The sequence below is a fragment of the Adiantum capillus-veneris genome, chromosome 7 (genome assembly GCF_014529385.1).
Source record: "Adiantum capillus-veneris isolate H3 chromosome 7, ASM1452938v2, whole genome shotgun sequence".
In the NCBI taxonomy this organism is placed as follows: domain Eukaryota; kingdom Viridiplantae; phylum Streptophyta; class Polypodiopsida; order Polypodiales; family Pteridaceae; genus Adiantum; species Adiantum capillus-veneris.
The window spans coordinates 7,019,454-7,041,143 of NC_140937.1; the positions used below are offsets into that span (position 1 = coordinate 7,019,454).

The window sequence follows — 21,690 nt, forward strand, 5'->3', positions numbered from 1 at the left end:
AAATCAGCATATACTGAACACATAGATAACAATTTACGTTGCTTATTGTTGTCGACCACTACATTTGTATAGTTTTCTGTAAATATAATTCAATAATAATTCTACCTAGTAACTCTAATCCTTAATTAAAGGCAGTGCCTTCGTCTACTGCAGACGACCTTGTTACGTTGGGCGCAAGTCTGTCTGTGTGACTATGGCGACTCAAACTCCACCTAAAGACGCCCCAGCCACTGAAGATCCTAAGCTTGATCTTTTTGAAGACGATGACAAGTTTGAAGAGTTCGAGAACGAAGGTTCTTTCTCTCACCCTCCAGTGTTTTTCAGCGTTTGATGTCATAGACCTAGGTTTAGATTTGTATGTGAGATTTATGGTTTTCCTCCGCTCCAACAGTGCAAGCACGGTGTATGTCTCATGTGACTTCTGTGGAATCTACGTTGTCTTCTATTCTGATATATTCTTTCTTTTATTCCTTGCGATACACTTATGAGAATTGCCAACATGCAAGAAGGTTATGTACTTGTGGCAATATTTCACTGCACAGAGAAAAATATGGACGGTAACCCTCATTGATTTTGCAATGCAAGTATCATAGGGAATTGCTGATAATTGTGCCCTGCAAATAAATTCGCTATGCTAGAGAATAGAATGCCTAAAAGTATAGGAGTTTCGCGGGGAAAGAGGATATGTATTTTAGAGTGACCAGTAAATGGCTGTATAGCAGGAAAGAAGAGGAAGACCGGTGCCATCTCTTGATTGTAAGAACGAGTGGATTGAAAATTTTTTATATTGAGGTCATCAACCGTTTACAATTAGTGTAGGGGGGATGATTTTCCAACACGGTAGCTGGGTTTGTGGACCCCCTAATCATCAAATCTACTTGACACTGCGTGGGTCAAAGACTTCTTCATTGAGGTTGTGAACTGTCTGATGATGATTGGAGTTGGGGTAAACATTGAGTGGCATAATATTTCACACATATTGTGGGCAAAAGTCTACTTGTGCTATGCGGGAACATACCTTAGTTAGCAGAATATCCCAAAGGCCATGGAATATGCCATCCTCACAAAATATTCTAGATGCCAATACCATCCCATAGAAAACTTCTAGTACCATCTTCTTCTAGAAACTTCTGCATACTTCTAAACAAAATATCTATAGCTCCTATATAAAGGCACCTACACATAGACTGTAACATCGTAACTCTAGAGGAAGAAACCATAGAGTAGAGCCAACCAAGAACTAACTTCTCCTTGCGAGGTGGGATTGCCTCCACTGAAGAAGAACCATCATCCATATCAGAATCGGAATCTGACATGGCATGATCGGATGAAGCAACTGGCTGCGGTATAGAGGGTACAGGATCAGGAACAGGGATCGGATCAGGTGTAGGAGGTGGGCGAGGAGGAGCTAGAGAAGGTATAGGCTTGGATGCTACCCCCTTTGCAGGTGTGCTGAAGAGCTCCATGAAAGTCACATCACGGCTAACTGTGGTGGTTTTGGCGTCAGGATCATAAAGCTGGTATCCGTCAGACTCTCGTAAATAGCCTAGGAAGATGAGCTTCTTTGCCTTGAAGTCTAACTTCGGTCGCTTCTCCTTTGGCACATGGACAAAGGTCCGACACCCAAAAACTCGAAAGTGTGAGACCGAGGGCTTGCGTCCACATGCGCAAGCATCGCACGAGCCATCTCCATGATAGTCCAATTTGTCCACTCAACAACTCCGTTCTAGAAAGGAGTGTAAGGAGTAGTCAGCTGGTGTTGGATGCCCTCTGACTTGCACCACTGTGCAAAGTCCTTCGAGGTGAACTCACCCCCTTTGTCTGAGCGAATACATTTGACGGCAAGTCCTTCTCCTTTTCAACCATCGTCTTCCTATTTCGAACAAAACTGAAAGCCTCCGACTTGAGCTTTAGGAACCAAGCCCAAGTGTACCTACTGAAATCATCCACAAGTACAAGCAAAAACTATGAGCCAGAAAATGAAGGAGTGCTCATCGAGCCACATAGATCAATGTGAACCAGTGCAAGTGGTGCCGAAGCTTTGTTGGATGCCTGCTTCGGAAAGGCAACCATGTGTTGCTTGCCCATCTGGCAAGCCTCGCATACGCCTGATGAGGAGCGTATCGTTGGTAAACCCTCCACCATAGAGGTCCTAGCAACCTGTTGAAGCTGCTGATAACATAGATGTCCAAATCGTGCATGCCATAGAGAAGAAGACTCCATGGTCCTAGACAGAAGAGCAGTGAGGCGGTATAGGGAACCATCGCGCTCACCGCGTGCAAGGATGTACCTGTCGTAGAATCAGAGATGGTGACTGTGCCACTCCCAAATTGTATGTCAGCTCCATGAGAGTCCAAACTCGACTCAGAGAGGAGGTTAAAGGCCATGTCCAGAATGTAAAGCGCCTCCACTGACCTGAACTTCAAGTCTGAGGTTTGGCCTGTGCTAGACACTGGAATCTCATGGTTGTCACCATAGTGACGGTCTACCCGTGAGTTTCCCTGAGAGAGCTAAACCATGATTTTTGGGGAGTCATGTGAGTGGTGGCTCCACTGTCAACAACCCAAGTACCTGATTGTGATGTATCAACAGCGTGGTCCATCGTCGCGACAAGAGCGATCCCCGCCGTCTTGTGAGAGGCTACTACTGCAGTCGAGGCTGTCTGTTTCTCCTTGTTGACCTCGTCTCGCTTCTTCTTTCTGCATTCTGATTCTCTATGCCCTTTCTTGTGGTAATGGTAACATTCGATGTCCTTGTTCTTCTCCTTCTTCTTACCTTTATCTTTCTTGTTACCTTCTTGAGCTATCAAAGCTCCTTTTGTAGCAACAGCACCTCCGGCTCTGAATGCGGAGTGCCCCTCAATCTGTCTAAGGGAAGGGAGAATCTCGTCCCAAGTGGGAAAAGAGGTACGTCCAGATGTGAGCAAACTTTGAAAATAGGTATCAAAGCGTGGGGGAAGCTTGAATAGTAAGAGGCCAGCCATGCTTGCCGAGGTGATGTCACCTCCGGCAGAGACAAGGTTGTCCTAGAGTTCCCGCATGTGGCGGGTCAACCCATCGAGTGAGTTGAAATCCTTGAACTGGAGGTTGTACAACTCCCATTCAAGTGTGATCTATTTGGCAAACGTGGTCTCCTCAAACTGGTCAAGAATCCGTCTCCACAATGGATGTGCATGCTCCTCTTTGGAAACTTTCTTCATGATGCGGTCCGAGAGGTTCATCATAAGAAAGGTGAAAACTTGTATATCCCGATCCACACACTCGTCGATCTGGGCCTGAGTGGCGGTGGGAAGGGAAGGCTAAGTAGCCGAATGGGTGAAATCATTTAACCATTCCCAGAGTCGATGGTAGGTAATAATTGTGCGGACTCGTGTCCTCCACACAAAATAGTTGTGTAAATCCAACTTCTTCTCCTCAGCAAACTGGGTGAAGGCATAATTGTTGGATGTAGCGTTGGCAGATGTCGACGTAGTCGCAGAAGTGGAAGTGGCCGTAGTCGCAGAAGATGTAGTGGCCCCCTTCTGGGACTGCTGTTGTTGTCCATTTTGCTTCGAAGTCGACATGTCGCGTGCTCAGAGAGAAGTCCCAAAGGTGGATTGATAAGATCGCAAGTCATCGATGAAGGTACCGTTCCCAAGGCTGTATCAGTCCAAGATAACCGCACGGACAACCGCCGGATGGTGTCCTGACGAGCAAGGGAGGGTTCAACCGCACAAGAGGTCAAAATTCAGCGTGCTGTCTGCCCAAAAATCGTTGCAAAGGGTGATGAAAACGCTGTTGTAATAGGGATTTCAGCGTGCCTGTACGCCACCAATCGGTGCGGGAGCGTCGTAGAGTGTCAGAGGAGTGGGTTCTCGTACTTTTCAGCCGTCGAGGGGCTGAAAACAGAGAAAAAACAACAAGTAATAATTATCGAAAATGGTGTTGATTGGGTGTAGATACCTGTCCAAGGTGTAGATCTGCAAGTTCCAGGCATTGTAGAAGACTCCTGGGTATTCCTTGGCCACTCCCTTAGGTGCACAAGATCAGCGTTTTGTGTAAAAACGCCGCAAATCACCAAAAACGCTAGCAAAACACGCAAAAAGGCAGTAAGATCTGCAAAACGCAGATTTGTCAAAAAACGCTAGGTGTTGCAAAAACGCTAGCAGATTTTTGGTGCCGGATTGGTGCGATTCTGCTGTAGGGGGAAGCGCTAGGAGTTGGGAGTGCAGATCAGGCTACAGATGCAAAAACGCTATTGTTCTTGCAAAAAAAAACTAGGACTGAAAAAAAAACGCTGATCAATGTTTTTGAGATCCGCTGCGATAGAAACCGGCAGATGTGCTAGCGCTAGCCTCAGGAGGAGAGATCGATGCAGATTCTCCATGCTTGGCGGCTGATACAACGTGAGAGTGAGCAGCGGAAAGAGTGTGAGCCACGCGCGTCGAAAACACTGGAGAGAGAGAGAGAGAGAGAGAGAGAGAGAGAGAGAGAGAGAGAGAGAGAGAGAGAGAGAGAGAGAGAGAGAGAGAGCGTCACGTGACACATCCAACCCTATGTGTCCGTGGACAAGCTACAACATGACAAGGGTTCAGTTCAGTCAAGTCGGTCTAGAATAGGAAGTGATCTGGCACTTTTGTGAGTCTATTCGCAGACCGTGCATGTCCAGACACTTAGAGTAGAGGCATATCCTCTGGTTGCACACAACATGATCATCAACTTTCCCATCAAATTCCATCAGGATCATTTTACAGGGAAGAAACCCTATTTTCCCTATTTTTGACATTTTTCACTTATTTATTAAGTGACTTTTGTTGGGAACTAGATAGGGTAAATTTCATAAGTTTGTATCTATAGAAACCTAGCGCTAGCACTTTCTGGTAGAAGAGGCAGCAGGAACACCTTGCTCAACAGGCAACTTCTCAACAAGACCGACCCCTACGACAACTCTAGCGTTTCAGCATTGCAGAAGGCCTAGCGTTTTTGCACTTGCAGATTCACGGCGACAGTAGACAGCAGATCATCCCTAGCGTTAGCAGATTTCCACCGCAGAACCCCAAATCAGCCTAGCATTTTTGGATCAGTCAGAGACCTAGCGTTTTTGCAGATCTTCATGACAGAAGCAGCAGTAGCACCAACGTTTTCAGTTTTCAGGAGTTAGACTCCGCAGTAGAACCCCCAAACCTCGCAGATCTCACCTTCCCGCAGTAGATATTCGCCGCACGGTCAGATCCATCGAAGTTTGCAGTTTCACCCCGGAAAACCAGGTTTCAGCATCTGTGTTTTCAATGCGTCGTCATTGCATCGTCGTCCTCAACATTGTCACCAACATAGAGTCATAATTCAGAAAATAAAGATTTGCAGATTTTAGCCATTAGCGTTTTTAGATTCAGCCCGTCTCGTCGTCGTCCTCATCGTCGTCGACATGTCGGCAAGTCCAAAGCATTGTAGAGATTTGTGCAATCAATAGTAGACCGCTCTCGCCATAGAGAGTGGGGCCGTCGGAGGAGGGTTTGACAACATTTTGGTGTTGTTTTCTCTTCTCTCTCTATCTCTCAGTCGTCTCAGCACCTTCATTCACAGTGTTCATCACTTTGTTTGTGTCCATTGCGCTCTCTCACTAAAGGAACGGAAGGCTCTTTCTTCCGTAAGTAAAAGGAACCTTGAGCACAGTTCGGAGCACTCATCTTGAGCAAAGTTCAACAATCACTTCCTGTTAGGTGCAGCGGAATGACTGTTTGCGCCTTGCTCAAGATGAGTGCTCCGAACTGTGCTCAAGGTTCCTTTTGTTGTTATGGAAGGTAGAGCCTTCCGTTCTTAATGAGAGAATGCTATGATTACAAACAAAGTGAATGGACACTGTACGTGCAAGTGTATGCGACTGAGAGATAGAGAGAGAAGAGAGATAGGACACCAGAGACGGTTGTAAAACCCTCCTCCGAAGGCCCCACTCTCGTCGGCGAGAGTGGTCTACTTATGATTGCACAATTTGGTACAAATGGAATGCATGAGACATGCAAGTCTAGGCTATGTCGGCGATGACAACGGTGATGACGAAGTCGACCTAAGGGCTGAAATCTGCAATCTTCCTACTGCTGTCCAAAAACGCTATGGGCTGAAATCTGCGACTGAGCCAAAAATGCTGATTTGGGGGCTGTTTTCTATGGGTTTCTGTCGCTGAAAATCTGCAGGTTTAGGGCTGAAAACAGAGGATCTTCAAGGCTGAAAACTGACGGTCTTATCGGGGCTGAATCTGCTACCTTTTTGGGCTGGTCTTGTTGGTCTTTCTAATGCTGAAATCTACTAACGGTGGGCATGCAAAAAACGCCAGGCTGAAATCTGCTAACGGTGGGCATGCAAAAAACGCTAGGCTAAAGGGATAAAAAACGCTAGATGCTGGCTTCTTCAAAAACGCTGGCTGATGGAATCTTCTTGGCGATGGTGCCCTGATGCAAAAACGCTAGCTGAGGGTGTCTGGCGAGGGTGCTTACTGGAAACGCCAATGCTTTGGTAGGCTATGGCGAGGGTTGGTCTTTGCTTGGAGGAAAATCCACCAAATTCTTACTTGAGAAGTTGCCTGCTAAGCTTGGCTCCTGTTGCCTCTTCTGCCAAATAGTGCTAGCTCTAGTTTGCTTATATACAAACTTAGCAAAATTGCCCTACCTACTTTCCAACAAAAGTCACTTAAAAAATAAGTGAAAAATGTCAAAAATAGGTAAAATAGACTAAATGCACTGAAAAATTCCCGTGAAGGATTCTGATGGGAATGCTTATGATCATGCTGTGTGCAACCAGAGGATATACATCTACACTAAGTGACTGGGCATGCACGGTCTTCGAATAGACTCACAAAAAGCCAGATCACTTCTAATCTAGACTGACGGGACTGACTGAATCCTTGTCGTGCTGTAGCTTGTCCATGGACACATAGGGTTGGATGTGTCACATGACACTTCCGCTGCACCTAACATTGGTATCAGAGCTTTGGCAGTGTTCTGTATCACTCAAGGAAAGAACCACAAGAACCACAAGAGGTCGCACGACCGAACCCAAGTTCACTTGGGCGTGTCGATTCCTAATCGTGTTTTTGAAGAGTGACATTAGGAAACCCAAGAAAGAAGGGCTTGTCCAGGCTCCCCTTGTTCCTCTTTTCACTCATTGAGAGCGGACCGTGCACTTAGCGGCCGACCAATTGACGTGAGGTGGAAAAAAGCAACCTTGGTGTGAGCGCAAGGCCAAAGGGGTGCGGCCGCGGAAAAGAGCAGAACTCAGGTGAAGAGAAGATCCTTATCTAGCACAGATTGCAAGCGAAAGAAGAACCTCAAGACCCTCAAGACATTAGGAAAAATATGAACCCTCTAGGGGCCCTTTGGGATTAAGGTTAATTAGAGGTCAGCCAATAGGAAGAGGCTGGTGGACACACTCTATACCCTCAAAAAAGTAGGGGGACAAGGTAGCCTTACACCTCTTAATTGTCTCTTACCTAGTGAGAAGGTAAGGGAGGTGGCTAGGGGAAAGAGGGGGGGGGGACCACTTTGACCTCTTTTCCCCCACTTTTTGGCCCGGATTTAAAAATACACTAAAAATTTCAAATTTTCAAAAAATTTCAAATTTCAAGTTTTCCCTCCTTAAAAGGTCCCCAAACCTATTTCATGGTCAAAAAAGTATTTTTGACCTTCAAAAGTTAAAAACGTGCACTAAAAAATCCAAAAAATTGATTTTTTTTTTAAAAAAATCAAAACATCATTTTCACCCTTCAAAGTCTTTCCAAACCTATTCTATAGCTAAAAAGTGTTTTTCTCTCTCTACAAACCTTTTTCCAAGCTCTCCATTGCTGCAATAACCACATGCACCCCCTATAGTCCATCATTATCTCTCTGCTAGCTTTCTCCCACCTCCATTGTAGCACCAAGCAAGCTCCTCCTCCATCTCTTCCCCTTACCCACCACATAGTTTCACACCAAGTTAGCTCCTCTCCCTTCTCTCATCTCCATTACAACATGAAACAAGATCCTACTCCTTCTACTTTCATTCACTCACACTACATGGAAACCTCTACTCCCGAAGGTGGCAAAAGTATGAGCTCACATGAGTTGCATACCACAACAATAGGAGGTGTGAATATTGCGTGGGCATTGCAAGGGTTCATCTCCAACATAAAGATAGAATGGTAAGAAAACTACCCTTGTAGCTTACATTCAGAGCTTAACATCATCTCCATCTTTAAGTTTATCATGCTAGAGAGAATTAACATCTTTATGGATTTCAGTGTTTAGGCTTCACACCTCATAACACTGGGTGGTGCTATTTTGTTGATGACTTTGGAGCGCCATCTATAGTTGTGTAGCATGTGATTTGAGTCTCACAATGTAAGTAAGTTGTGTTATCTATGGAGAGTCGTCAAAGATTTTTCTTGTAATTTATTCTTCGTATAATTGTCATTAGATAATTGGAATGATATCATTTTGTACTTTATAACTTTGTGCTCACATAATCTTTTGTTTACTTACAGATTCAACTTGTTTTAAGAGGACATGAGCAAGCAACCATGTGCAGAGATGGAAATCACTCTATTTTTGTTCCTTGAGGAACCTTTCACTACCATGTTAAAAGATTTTGATAAGAATAGTAGGTGTTTTTTAGAATCTTGAACCAATAGGGACTCTCTAGGAGCTCTCATAGAAGCCATCCATATAGTTCTACTATCTTCCCTAGTGTCATAGACACACAAATACTCAAGTGTATATGAATCTCTAGATAAGGAAGACAAATACTTGTAAGATAAGCCTAACAGCAACAACATTGTCTCCATTTGTAATTATTTTTCATGAGGCTGGATTCCTCTATAAATGCAATATAAATATGTTTTTTTGTTAAATGGTGTCGCATTGAGTGAGAGTATTTAATTTAGATTACTGAAGTTTCATACAGATCTGAGAAATATTGTTTACTTTTATGGATATTTTGATTTGCCTGTACGATGATTCAAGTCGCAAGTCTTAATCATTCCACCTTGAAGAAATTCAAGCAATATTTTGATTTCAGTTTAATCATTAATGGTTATTCTTATTAAAGTGGATCATAAACTTTGTCAAGATGTCCTCATTTGGGGATGTTGAATATATATCATTAGCAATGTTTCACAAGAACACTAGGTGGACACAAGGAAGTAAAAATTGGCTCCTTGTTTGGTCGATTTCTAGTGTTTAATGTTTAGTGCACAGGATTTGTGAGGCCGTTGACATGGGGAGTTCACTAAAGTATATGTAACATAGCACATGTGTTCAACAGAAGGGATTTTATATTCTTGTAAAGTTACAGAAACATGTGTAGATAAGGCCTATAAGGGGTACTTTTAATCCATTCTAGTGAACGCACGTGATATAGGAAAATTTTACATAGTGAATGCTCCGAACCTTTGAACACAAAGAAAGGGGGGGGAGGGGGGGGAGCTCTAATTACATCTGAGTGAAAAGAAGTGGAATTTGTACTGTCATGTTGCATAAAGATTTGCTTTCACTTAATCTAAAAAAAAATTGGTATCCTGGGGTGCAGACAAGGCCATATAATGCAAAAAAAGGGGTGGCCACAAGCGCGCGTAGTGAGCCATCCAAAACTGCTGGATGGGCATATGTGGGCCCTTGTGGCCACCCTTTTTTTGCATAATTAGGCTATTGCTGCACTCCAGAACCCTGGAAAAGATGAGATGAACCTAAAATTGAACTTTTCAAGCACATTATGCCTTCCTTCAACTCAACTTACTAGTTCCCTGCACCAAAAGGGAAAATCAAATTGGACAGTATAAAAATCTAGTCTCATGCTGCATAAACATCTGGTTTCATCAAATATTAACATTCTTGCTATTATAAGGGGCAGACAAGGCCATATAATGTAAAAAAAGGGTGGCCACAAGGGCGCGCAGGTGAGCCATCCAAAACTGTTGGATGGGCCATCTGCGCGCCCTTGTGGCCACCCTTTTTTTTGCATAATTAGACTATTGTTGCACTCCAGGACCTTGGAAAAGGTGAGATGAATGTAAAATTTAACTTTTCAAGCACATTATGCCTTCCTTCAACTCAACTTACTAGTTCCCTGCACCAAAAGGCCAAATCACATTGGACAATATAAAAATCTAGTCTCATGCTACATAAACATCTGGTTTCATCAGCTATTAACATTTTTGCTATCCTAAGGGGCAAACAAAGCTAGAAAATGCAAAAAAAAAGGGTGGCCACAAGGGCGCGCAGATGAGCCATCCAAAACTGCTGGATGGGTCATCTGCGCGCCCTTGGGGCCACCCTTTTTTTTGCATTTTCTAGCTTTGTTTGCCCCTTAGGATGGCAAAAATGTTAATATTTGATTTAAATTTAACTCTTCATGGCCAAAACCACTTAACTTAAAACACATGGATAAACCGAAAAGCCAAATCACTATGGAGACAGTAGACACAACTCTTAATCATTCTGTCATTGCAAAGTCATCTGAAATGATTGAGCCTCTACAACTTCTTGAATAGTCTCCAACGCTATTGCTTGCATTTTATACTGATTTCCATAGCTTTGAAGCACCTCCTTCACCATGTGAGCATATTTTTGATGCATGGCCATGATTCAAGTGTTAAGGTTTTTTTTTTTTTTTTTTTTAAGTGTTGAACTTTTCGGTTGTTTTCAACAGCTTCTAGATTTCAATCGGCTCCGAATCTGTCTGGGCTTGTCTCACATGAATTTGTTCATCTCATCGCGTTCTTCGACCATCGTGTGATGAGAAAAAATCATATCTTGCTCGCATTCTTCAAAAATCAATGTGCAAGTTGACAATTTATTTTAAAATGATGTAAAACATACATTTTTTACTTTTTTCTTAATCTACGGGCTCCAACGAGCATTAAAACCATGGAATTTGAAAATACTCAAAGAACCATTGTTTTTTATTGTGTTAAGGACTGTATTTCCTACATACAAAACTTTCTCAAAATCTCGCCCTAACACCTTCAAAAGTGGCTTCCAAGGAGTGTACTCGGTCAAAATTTGAAACTGAAGAAAAACAATCAGAATGAACTCCTAGACTGTGTATAAACTTTAGAATAACCAAAATTTCCTTCAAAAAAAAGTTATGCTAAAAATTTGAAAATAGCCCTCCATTGGACTCACCACAACGATAGAAGTCAAAGGGTTCAAGGAGAGGTATGGTGTCACAAGTGCATGGTGGGAATCTCATCGATGTTTATTCCGTCAAGATCTCTTGTACTTTATCATGTCTTCTCATGTACAATCTTACAAAAAAAAAATGATACTTTAAATGACTACAAATCTTATTTAACTTATCAAACAATCTAAAATATGGTAGACCAAGAGTGCTCTTACACATCAACAAACAAAAAAGTCCAAACTTCTTCTCATTAACTTTGATAAACATACATTCGTGAACAACTTCCAAGGGGTAGTGCAGTCATAGTTCTTACATTCCATGACATGGTATGCTCATGGGGTGACCTATCATATAAAAATATCTCTGGTGGGGGTGCCCTCATGTTAGGAAAGGGTGTGCTGCTGATGAAAAGTTGTTGTATTGTCCTACTAGGGATCTCTCCATGTTAGCATAGTGATTTTTGGTGTAGTGGGAGCCACATTGCTTGAGGAGAGCTTTGTGCCACCGTAAAAGCTTCATGTTATGCTAGTTCCTTGAGCCATTCTTGCATTAGGATGAGATTACCCACCTCTAATAAGGATGGATTTGAAGCACCTACCTGCAAGATGTAACAAAGAAGGCTGTTTTAGAGGAAAAGTGGTGACACTTGACCTCTCTAACCTGCACCCACTGTTTCTTGTAATGCCACTATTTTGAGCTGAAGAGCTTGACATTCGTGCATCCACGAATGCAAAGAAGCACCTGCACCCATACACAACCAATTGCAATAGCCTAACAAGCCTACTTCTCCCCTCCCAAGATATTGAAAAACCATATACATTCGTCTCACCGACAGTATGACGATCTTGGGATGACCTCTGCTCACCCTCACGTGCGGCCTTCGGTGCAAACACCACGGACAAGCAATATGTACACTTTTGTTGTGTGGAGTACATGGTGGTGGAGGGATACGATTTGTGATGTCCGTGAGCACCATGGCAGTTGTTGCGTGAGGAAGCAAAGAATGAAAAGAAAAAGGGGGGAGGGAGAGGGAGGAACATGGGAGGAGAGAAGGGGGCAGAGGGGGAGAGGGAGAGAGAGGGGAGGAGGAGGAGAGAAGGGGGTAGGGAGGGAGAGGAGAGGAACATGGGAGGAGAGAAGGGGGCAGAGGGGGGAGAGGGAGAGAGAGGGGAGGAGGAGAAGAGAAGGGGGTAGGGAGGGAGAGGAGAGGGAGAGAGGAGGAGACAACAAAGGTTTTTTTTGGGGGGGATTTTTTTTTAAAAAAAGTGGACTTTTAGTGTTTGTAGGTTTAAAAAAATGTCAAAAAATGATTTTTTAATGTGTATATATGTTGGGAGGGAATTTTAAGTCAAAAATAAGTAAAAATAACTTTTGTTGAAAAAAAGTCAAATTTTGGCTCTTAGTGACCCACGTTTTTGCTAATGTGGCCACACCCCTTTACTCCCTTCACTTTTCAAAAGCTAGAGAGAGAAAGTGACCTCTTAGGTTCACATCCTACATGTGTCTAAAAAAAGGCTAGAAAAGTCTACTCAAAACTAGCTTCTTGAATGCCCTTGTCTCCTTAACCCTACACAACATTAGCTTTAATCCCTAAAAATTAGGATTCCTTACAAGGCCCATGCAAGGTTCATATTTCTTCTAATGAACCCATGTTCGTAGTGAACTTAAGAACCCAAGACCACAAGAACCCACGACTTCAGTGGATGGTCATCACTCGAAGCGGAATGGATACTTCGCTTCGAGGTGATGAGCAAGAGAGAGGCGAAGAAGGATTTTCCTCACCAGGAGGTTTTTCCGAGCCTCCTCTTTCCCCATCTACGCCAAGGAGTGCACTAATTCCTATGGAGGCTTTGGACCAGACATTTATGGAAAGGAAGTTAGAACGCGAAGCAAGACAAGCAGAAAGAATGGCAGAATTTGATCGTGAATGCAAAGAAAGAAAAGCAAAAATGGATCGTAGACACGCAGAAAGAGAAGCAGAAAGAAAGGCAGTCATAAAGCGTGAGCATGAGCAAGCACGGCACATGCAAGAGTTGTTGCGACTCTTTTCTCAAGTGCAGGCACAGATACAAGAGATTCGGGAAAAGGAGACTCTCTCAGTCTCTTCTTCTCCAAAGCATGACACACAGGATTTTGCATGATGATAAGCATGATGATTTGAATGACAATGATGAGCATGATGATTTGCATGATCAAGATGTGATTTCTCACAAGCATGATGATTTGCATGAAGATGATGTGATTGTTCACAAGGATGATGTGTTTGTTGGTACTTTCTCTAGTGAAGCTAACCTCATTGCAGATTCGATCAATCACAAAGAACTGATCTTGGCTCTCGAGTCAAGGTCAAAAGAACCCACACAGGAAGATTCGACCAATTAAGAAGAACCGATCTTCGCTCTTGAGCCTAGGTCCAAAGAACCCTTACAGGAAGTACTATGTATTCAAATGATTCATCAGCATACATTGTACGAGTGTTTCTTTCGTGATTGTTTCCTGTATTTTAGTCAGTGTCTTTATGTGATTCCTTTTTTAGGCATGACACATTGTACGTTGAGCACGTTTCACTCATGAATGAGCACGGATGTTTGCGGATTTTTCATGAAAAGCTGAAAGGTATACACCCAAGGAGTTCACATTCCATGTCTCTTCCTTGGCATGACACAGTCGTAGAAAGAGCACAAGAAGGATTGAGCATCAAGCATCGGCATTTCCCTTATGATTTGCCACAGTTGATTGATTTAGATCAGAAAGAAAAGATTCGATCTCATTGTTTGCATGTGTTTGATGAACGGTTTGGCACTTTGTCTCTATGTTCATCTACATTGCATGCACAGTCTTTAGAGAAGACGAGATTTTTTCCAGGCACTTTACATGGAATGGGTATGTTCATGTTTTTGTGTTGAAAGTGGGTTCAGGAATTTTTAGCATCGGAGATTCTTGAAGAAGTTGGACACATGACTATAGACGAAGTGGAAGCATTGAAGGAGACTCAAATGACTTTGTGTCGCTTTTGGCGCAGCCCAAAGAAGAAGACTTTGCATACCTTTATGAAGTTCAAGTATCGCATGACCCACACATCAGAGTGGACCGGTGAAGAATACTTTCCGGGATTCTGACAGTTGTTGGCGATCTCCCTCGACGCCATACAGTTCGGTACCAATACTTCACTTTGAAAAGGAGGGGATGTCACGTGACACATCCAACCCTATGTGTCCATGGACAAGCTACAACATGACAAGGGTTCAGTTCAGTCAAGTCAGTCTAGAATAGGAAGTGATCTGACACTTTTGTGAATCTGTTCACAGACTGTGCATGTCCAAACACTTAAAGTAGAGGCATATCCTCTGGTTGCACACAGCATGATTATCAGCATTTCCATCAGATTCCATCAGGATCATTTTACAGGGCAGAAAACCTATTTTCCCTATTTTTGACATTTTTCGCTTATTTATTAAGTGACTTTTGTTGGGAACTAGGTAGGGTAAATTTCATAAGTTTGTATATATAGAAACCTAGCGCTAGCACTTTCTGGTAGAAGAGGCAGCAGAAGCACCTTGCTCAACAAGCAACTTCTCAGCAAGACCGACCCCCGCGACAACTCTAGCATTTTCAGCATTGCAGAAGGCCTACCGTTTTTGCACTTGCAGATTCACGGCGACAGTAGACAGCAGATCAGCCCTAGCGTTAGCAGATTTCCACCGCAGAACCCCAAATCAGCCTAGCATTTTTGGATCAGTCAGAGACCTAGCATTTTTGCAGATCTGCGCAACAGAAGCAGCAGTAGCACCAGCATTTTCAGTTTTCAGCAGTCAGACTCCGCAGTAGAACCCCCAAACCTCACAGATCTCACCTTCCCGCAGTAGATCCTTGCCGCACGGTCAAATCCATCGAAGTTTGCAGTTTCAGCCCGGAAAACGCAAATTTCAGCATTTGCGTTTTCAACGGCAAGTCCAAAGCATTGTAGAGATTTGTGCAATCAATAGTAGACCGCTCTCGCCATAGAGAGTGGGGCCTTCGGAGGAGGGTTTGACAACATTTTGGTGTCGTATTCTCTTCTCTCTCTATCTCTCAGTCGACTCAGTACCTTCATTCACAGTGTTCATCACATTGTTTGTGTCCATTGCACTCTCTCACTAAAGGAATGGAAGGCTCTTCCTTCCGTAAGTAAAAGGAACCTTGAGCACAGTTCGGAGCACTCATCTTGAGCAAAGTTCAACAATCACTTCCGTTGCACCTGAGAGAGAGAGAGAGAGAGAGAGAGAGAGAGAGAGAGAGAGAGAGAAAACACAACTGCTTTGCAAATGATGCTCTCAATATACAATTTGTATGACTACAAGACCCTAAGCATTCTATTTATAGAATCTTAGGTTGAGGTAGAGCAAAAATGTGTAACTGGTGCAAAAAATATAAAAGCCCAAAAATGGCTAAAAATGTGTGCACCCAGCCAAGCTCAGAAAATGACCGGCCGGACACGTGCTAAAAGCGTCCGCCCATGCAATCTACATGATGTGCAATGGGTGGCCAACCCAAGACAATTACTAGCCGTACAAAACGGCGAAGCAACGGTGGTGTAACTCTTAACATGTACGAGGAGATCTATCATGATAGATCCGAGATCTATTGGCTGCCCGGTCCCGAGAGGAGGTTTGCTCGTTGTTATAGACAAGATCGTCACCCGATTCACCCTTTCCCATTGCACCTTTGACACCACGTTAGTTGCTTAAAGGAGCGGATGGGATAGGATGAACAAGTCGTTCCTTTGGAGGAAGTCCTGAATTTTGAGGATACCACTCATTACATGCTTGATCAAAGGGTCAGGCAAGCCCATTCTGATACGGGTATGCGGGTAGAGCTGCCAAGGGTCTAGAGTCCAAGTGTGGTGATCACACAAGAATCTAAGATGTCTCACAAGTGAGACCTGAGTCCTTATACGACTCACGGTGGCCATGTTTACACTTGGCTGGGCATAGCTCAGGCGCCCATTCTATTGTCTGAGGACGTAACACTCCCCCCCTATTATCCTCGGTTATAAAAATGGGGAAACAACTGCTTTACGCTTTCGCCGATTCCCAATTAGCACTTGTCTCGGTTCGGTGCTTTCACTTGATCAAATAATAGTCCGTTAGCTGCAAGCTCCTAGTTTGGGGATGAGTCCATATTGGCTTTACGGCTGGGAGGTGAGCTTGATGTTGCTCTCTACCCTTGTCTTCGTGTGAGTATGGCGGTCATTTGTCTCGAGATTGTACATCAAAAGGCAAAGGCAAGAGCTCTCAAAAGAACAAAGGCAAAGGCAAGCTTGATGAGGACAATAGTGACAATGATTCTGCCAAGGACTCAACCGAGTCTGTTGGTATAGTGCAGACTTCACTGGCAATAGCTCCAGCTGTCTAGCTCAACATGCTTCAGCCAGAGATAGGCATGTGAGCGGCAGAGAAGATTTCAAAGCACATTGCATCTATACAAAACACTATGGATGTGCTGCAGATAGGTAGGGTGTGTTCCAATTCAAAGTTCATTGTCGTGAAGAATCTTGGATGTGATGTTCACAGTTCACAAATGGGGTATATTCAATTTTTTATGACTAGTGCTCAAGATGGCATCTTCATTATGGTGACAAGTTGGCAGCTCCAAATCCAAGGTGTATCCACAGTAGTAAGACATACTATGTCTATGGTAGCTTCTTCTTCTACTTCGGCTTACTACATATGACCAATATGCATCTTTTACTTATTGGACACGAGGGGTCGGGCAATTCAATTGAGGAGTATATAAGGACCCCCAGCCCCCATTGTAATATCTATGAATGCCTATGTAAGAGGCTTGTAATCTCTCTTACATAATAGTCCTTTTTTATCTCTCTCTCTCACGCACACTCCAGGAATGCTACACTCACTATTCCACTGTAACAAGGGACATGGGTCGGTAGTGTTGGTCATGCTCTGATTTGTACCGAATGTATCTTGCATGTGGATGAGACCATCATCTGGACTGAGAGTATCTGCCAGATCACCTCTGTCTTGGGTGTGCTTCGATGCTCATATGGTTTGGCATGGAGTTCAAACTTCACGCTCTGCTATGCTGAGGGGATCTTTGCACGGGCTTGGGGTGTAGTCGGTTGGCTGCTACAGTTTTTGGGTTCTCACCTTAACTTATGAGAATGGATGTGATGATCGTGCCTTGTTGTTGTCCTAGGCGAGGAGCCTTGGCCTTTTGGCATGCTGCTAGCCACTATCCATGCGTTTGAGTTGCAGACTCGTGAGAAAGTTTCTTTGACTGTGGCTGCTAAAGCTCTATGGATGTGATTCTTCCTGAGCTTCCACAGTCGAAGGTGCTCTTCTGCATTCTGCCCTCCCTTCTCCCTCTTTCCTTTATCTTTTTCTTTTCTTGTTTTCTTGTCTTTTGTTTCATTTTTTGTTTTGTTTGTCTGATTGTTTGCTTGTCTTTTATCGAAACTTGCTTTTGGGTAAGCGAGTTCCTTGCTTGGGTGGGTGAGTGGATCTTGTTTTGATAGTGGTTTTGTTTGGTTTTTGCTCGTCTCTTGTTTTCCCCCTTCTTTGGTTTTGGGTGTTCACACTTTTGTTTTTTGTTGTGTACGTTTTGCAAGGGGTTCTCTCTTCTCTCTACCGGGTTTTCTGTTATTGAATATCTTGGGTTGGTCCCGTAACTCTCCCTCACAACAGAAAGAGCCTCGGCATCTACGGGTTACAGGAGCCACCTTCAGCAAGTGGAATGTTCCTCCAACGCGAAAGTCCTTGTTCTTTCCTGTTCAGTGTTCATGTTGGTTCTTTTTAAGCTCTCTTTGCAGATCATCTGGTGATGTCGGTTGTTTCTTGCCTCTCATCTTTGTCATAGGCTGAGACCAGGTGGTGGGTCTTGGCCCGACTTCAAGCTACTGCCTTGAGGAGCTATGTTCATTATTGCAGGCTGCTTTGTATACAGCTTCGATCTTGCCCTCCGGTCAAAATCAGCTCCTTTTTATTGCACGTTGCGCGCCAGAGAGAGAGAGAGAGAGAGATGTTTTTGCAGAGTGGGATGATGAAGAGGAAGGAAAAGATGCTTTGCAACAATGGGAGGATGATTGGGATGACGATGATGTGAATGATGATTTCTCACAGCAGTTGCGTAAGGAGCTTGAGAAACGATCTGACAGCTAGCTGTTAGCGGTTTTTCTTGGTGGAAGGACTAAGTTTATTGAGTAGGGCCATCTACTGTCTTCGAGCATTTGTAAAATCTCACGGGCCTGGTGAAAGCAAAACTACAAAGATGGTTTCTTAACCTTTACCTGTTTTATGCTGAAAATTCTCTTTTTGGCTCAGTGTGCATACATCTTGAATCACTGTTGAAAGTTAATAAATGTTTTAAACATGTTTTGTAGTCTTTCAAGTAAGTGTCCGAGTCAATGCATCTAGGTTACCAGTAGGCCCCCCTAGTATATTGAAGTCCTACCTAAAAGTGGAGATTGTATGCATAGGTACAGAATTATAACGAATAAAGATGTTGATTGGATGATCGCTGATTGCAAGTAAAACACCGCCGCCGTGTGTCGATCTATTCACACTCAGAAAGCATCATGCAAGTAGCTCCAAAAGTTCCATTTGGTTTGACCAATGGATGCGAGTAAAATGCACACAATGCCTTTAACATACAAAGAGCATCACATAGGTCACCACAAAAATACCCTTAAGGTGATTACAGCCATTATACTCAAATAGAAAAATCGGTGATTATTCTTCTTATTTAAGCATCCTCGGATTATATTCATCTAATTCAAATCCAACCATCAAGAGAAGATTGCGTCCCAACTTTATTGAAGTCTCATGAAGTTTGGAGTTGTGGCTGTTTCTTAAGGGTTTTCCATGGCTCAGTAAGTGGCTCTTTTGGTATTGAGAAAGATAGAAAAAAAATACAAGCAACTTACCTAGCTATGGGGGTAGAAGAGGGACCCACTCACAACCACAAGTGCTTGTGAGTTTAGACTGACACCATTACATGGGTTTACATGGGTTTTCCAATGGTCTTTAACTCGTAGGATGATTGTGTGGCTAAGGTGAGTTCTCACCTAGGATTGAGGTGAATATTTGAGCTTACACCTTGTGGCTTACTCTCACAAAAATTGTTTCCCTTTTGGGCATTTAGGGGACTCACACACATGCCTTTATTCTCTCAAGGAAGTTGCTCCTCTCTAAATCCAGTTCTTGAGGTTGTAAGGGCGTATCCTGCCCATACTATCAAGCATAGACTTCTTCGTGAAGACACGTAACTTAGCAACTTGATAAAAAACAAATGCGATTCGCGCTCATGCCTAAAAATTCATATTTTATGCAAAGAGGAGAGATGAGATTCCAAAGGATCACCACTCTAGTTAGATGTTTATAAACAGAACTTCCAAAACCAAGACAAGTGAATTCTCTTTCTTGAAACGGTAGGAGAGACATTGATACTTGTTTTTTGGCATGCCAAGGTTCCTTATAGTGTCAATTTTGCAGTACACTACGCTTACCTTTCTCCAATCGATTGTCGCCATGTACGCACCTTTGAAACCTACTGTTGTCATCTGTTTTTTCTAGATGTCATTTGTTATCACCCTATGTCTCACCACATCTCTTATTTTGTTCTTAGTGGGCTTAACATTGCGACGGTCATGAAGGCTCTCGGGTTTGGACCCAAGTTGTGTGCGTTAGTGCATACACTTGGGGAGGGGAGCTACTCTGAGCTATTGTTCAACAATAGAATAGTGGGTATGTTTGAGGTCAAGCGATCGATCAAATGAGGTTGTCCCCTTGCTCCATTGCTCTTTGTTATTGGCTCTCTCCCACTAGTAACCTTGCTCGAGGACAATTCTTCAAAAGGGGAAATACAAGGTCTATCACTTCCTGGAAATAACAATTGCTTGCAAAGTTGTTTGCAGAGGACTCTCTGATGTTCCTCAAAGACAAGCCAGAAGTTCTTAGAAGAGCCCTTGAGATTGTCCAGCAATTGGCCACGGCTTCCGGCTCGTTGTGCAATATTGAGAAGTCAACTTTATCTGAAAGCGACTCCTTTGACCCCACGGGATGGTCAGGGCAAGTTATTGGGAAGGACACTGTATTGAGGCACCGCACCTGGGTGCCCCATTGGGGGTAGGCCTATTGGATAAGCAGTGTTTTGACTGGGTATTGAACAAGATTAATAGCAAAATGAGAAGATGGGATTTTGTGCTCCTCCCCTTCCATAGCAGAGCCACTATCATCAATGCTTTCATGATCCCTTACATTACTTTCGTGTTGCCATTGCCTAAGTTGAGCAAAGCCAATTGGAAAGAGTTTTTGAAGCATATTAAACGATTCTTGTGGAAGAGCAACACTAAGACCACGACCTCTTGTCAATGGTCAAAATGGGAATGGTTAGCAAGACCGAAGAAACAAGGCGGCATTGGGGTCTTGGACCCCATGCTACATGCAGAAGCATTGTGTGCTAAGCTAATTATATCGTTGTCAGAGCAAAAGCAAGAGTGGACCATCATGGCTTGGGATATGATAAGCAAAGCAGAGCTTATCTCGAAAGGGGGCAAATGGAAGGAGGCTACAATGCACACCTCTCTGGACGTCCCTTAAGGTTGGGGGCAATGCGGGGGAACTGGCATGAAAGTGCAACAAAGCGGCTCTAACCCTGGAATGGGGGGAGAAGTTTAGGTATTTCAAGGGTTCCTCTCGCCAATGGTCCCCCTGTCTTTCTAAACTTGGAAGGGGTCCTTTAAATCTTTTCTAGAAGGAAGTTGCCCGCTAGGTCAGCAACAAAGGATTTTTTAAACTGTCTCACCCCTTGGATGATGGAAACCTCTTCCGGAAGGATGTGGAATTATTAGTGCAGCAACATAATTTGGGCCTTTACGAAAGACTTCTGATCAATAGACTCTTGGAAGTACTGTCAGCATCAGCATCTCCCGTCTTCGGGGGCGGAGTTAGACTGGAGAGCTTGTCATTGGCCAAAAGATAGAGTGTTCTCTATCCCCAAGACCCACGATACATATTGCGAGTGAACTTACAAAGTAGACTCACTCACCAAAATATGGAAGTCTTTCTAAACTTGGAAGGGGTCCTTTAAATCTTTTCTGGAAGGAAGTTGCCCGCCATGTCAGCAACAAAGGATTTTTTTAACTGTCTCACCCCTTGGATGATGGAAACCTCTTCCGGAAGGATGTGGAATTATTAGTGCAGCAACATAATTTGGGCCTTTATGAAAGACTTTTGATCAATAGACTCTTGGAAGTACTGTCAGCATCAGCGTCTCCCGTCTTCGGGGGCGGAGTTAGACTGGAGAGCTTGTCATTGGCCAAAAGATAGAGTGTTCTCTATCCCCAAGACCCATGATACATATTGCGAGTGAACTTACAAAGTAGACTCACTCACCAAAATATGGAAGAAAAATTGGTCGAAAGAGTGATGGCTAAGAAGCATTAATGACATATGGGAGATCAAATGGCTAAGAAGCATTAATGACATATGGGAGATCAAATGGCGGGATTACATGAAGTATTTTATTTGGAGGTGTTGTGGGGAGCCATGCCAACTGGGATTAAGGT

The 21,690-nt window shown here is 43.5% G+C and overlaps 1 protein-coding gene across 1 annotated transcript; it reads left to right on the forward strand.

The window, feature by feature from the left end:
* Positions 1–193: 193 nt before the first annotated feature.
* LOC147453394 (protein DELETION OF SUV3 SUPPRESSOR 1(I)-like) lies at positions 194–18,438 on the forward strand. Its single transcript, XM_086517127.1, has 2 exons — positions 194–293; positions 18,156–18,438. Exons 1-2 carry the CDS (start codon positions 194–196, stop codon positions 18,281–18,283), a joined length of 228 nt encoding a protein of 75 aa, XP_086373253.1. The 3' UTR covers positions 18,284–18,438.
* The last annotated feature ends 3,252 nt before the right edge of the window (positions 18,439–21,690 follow it).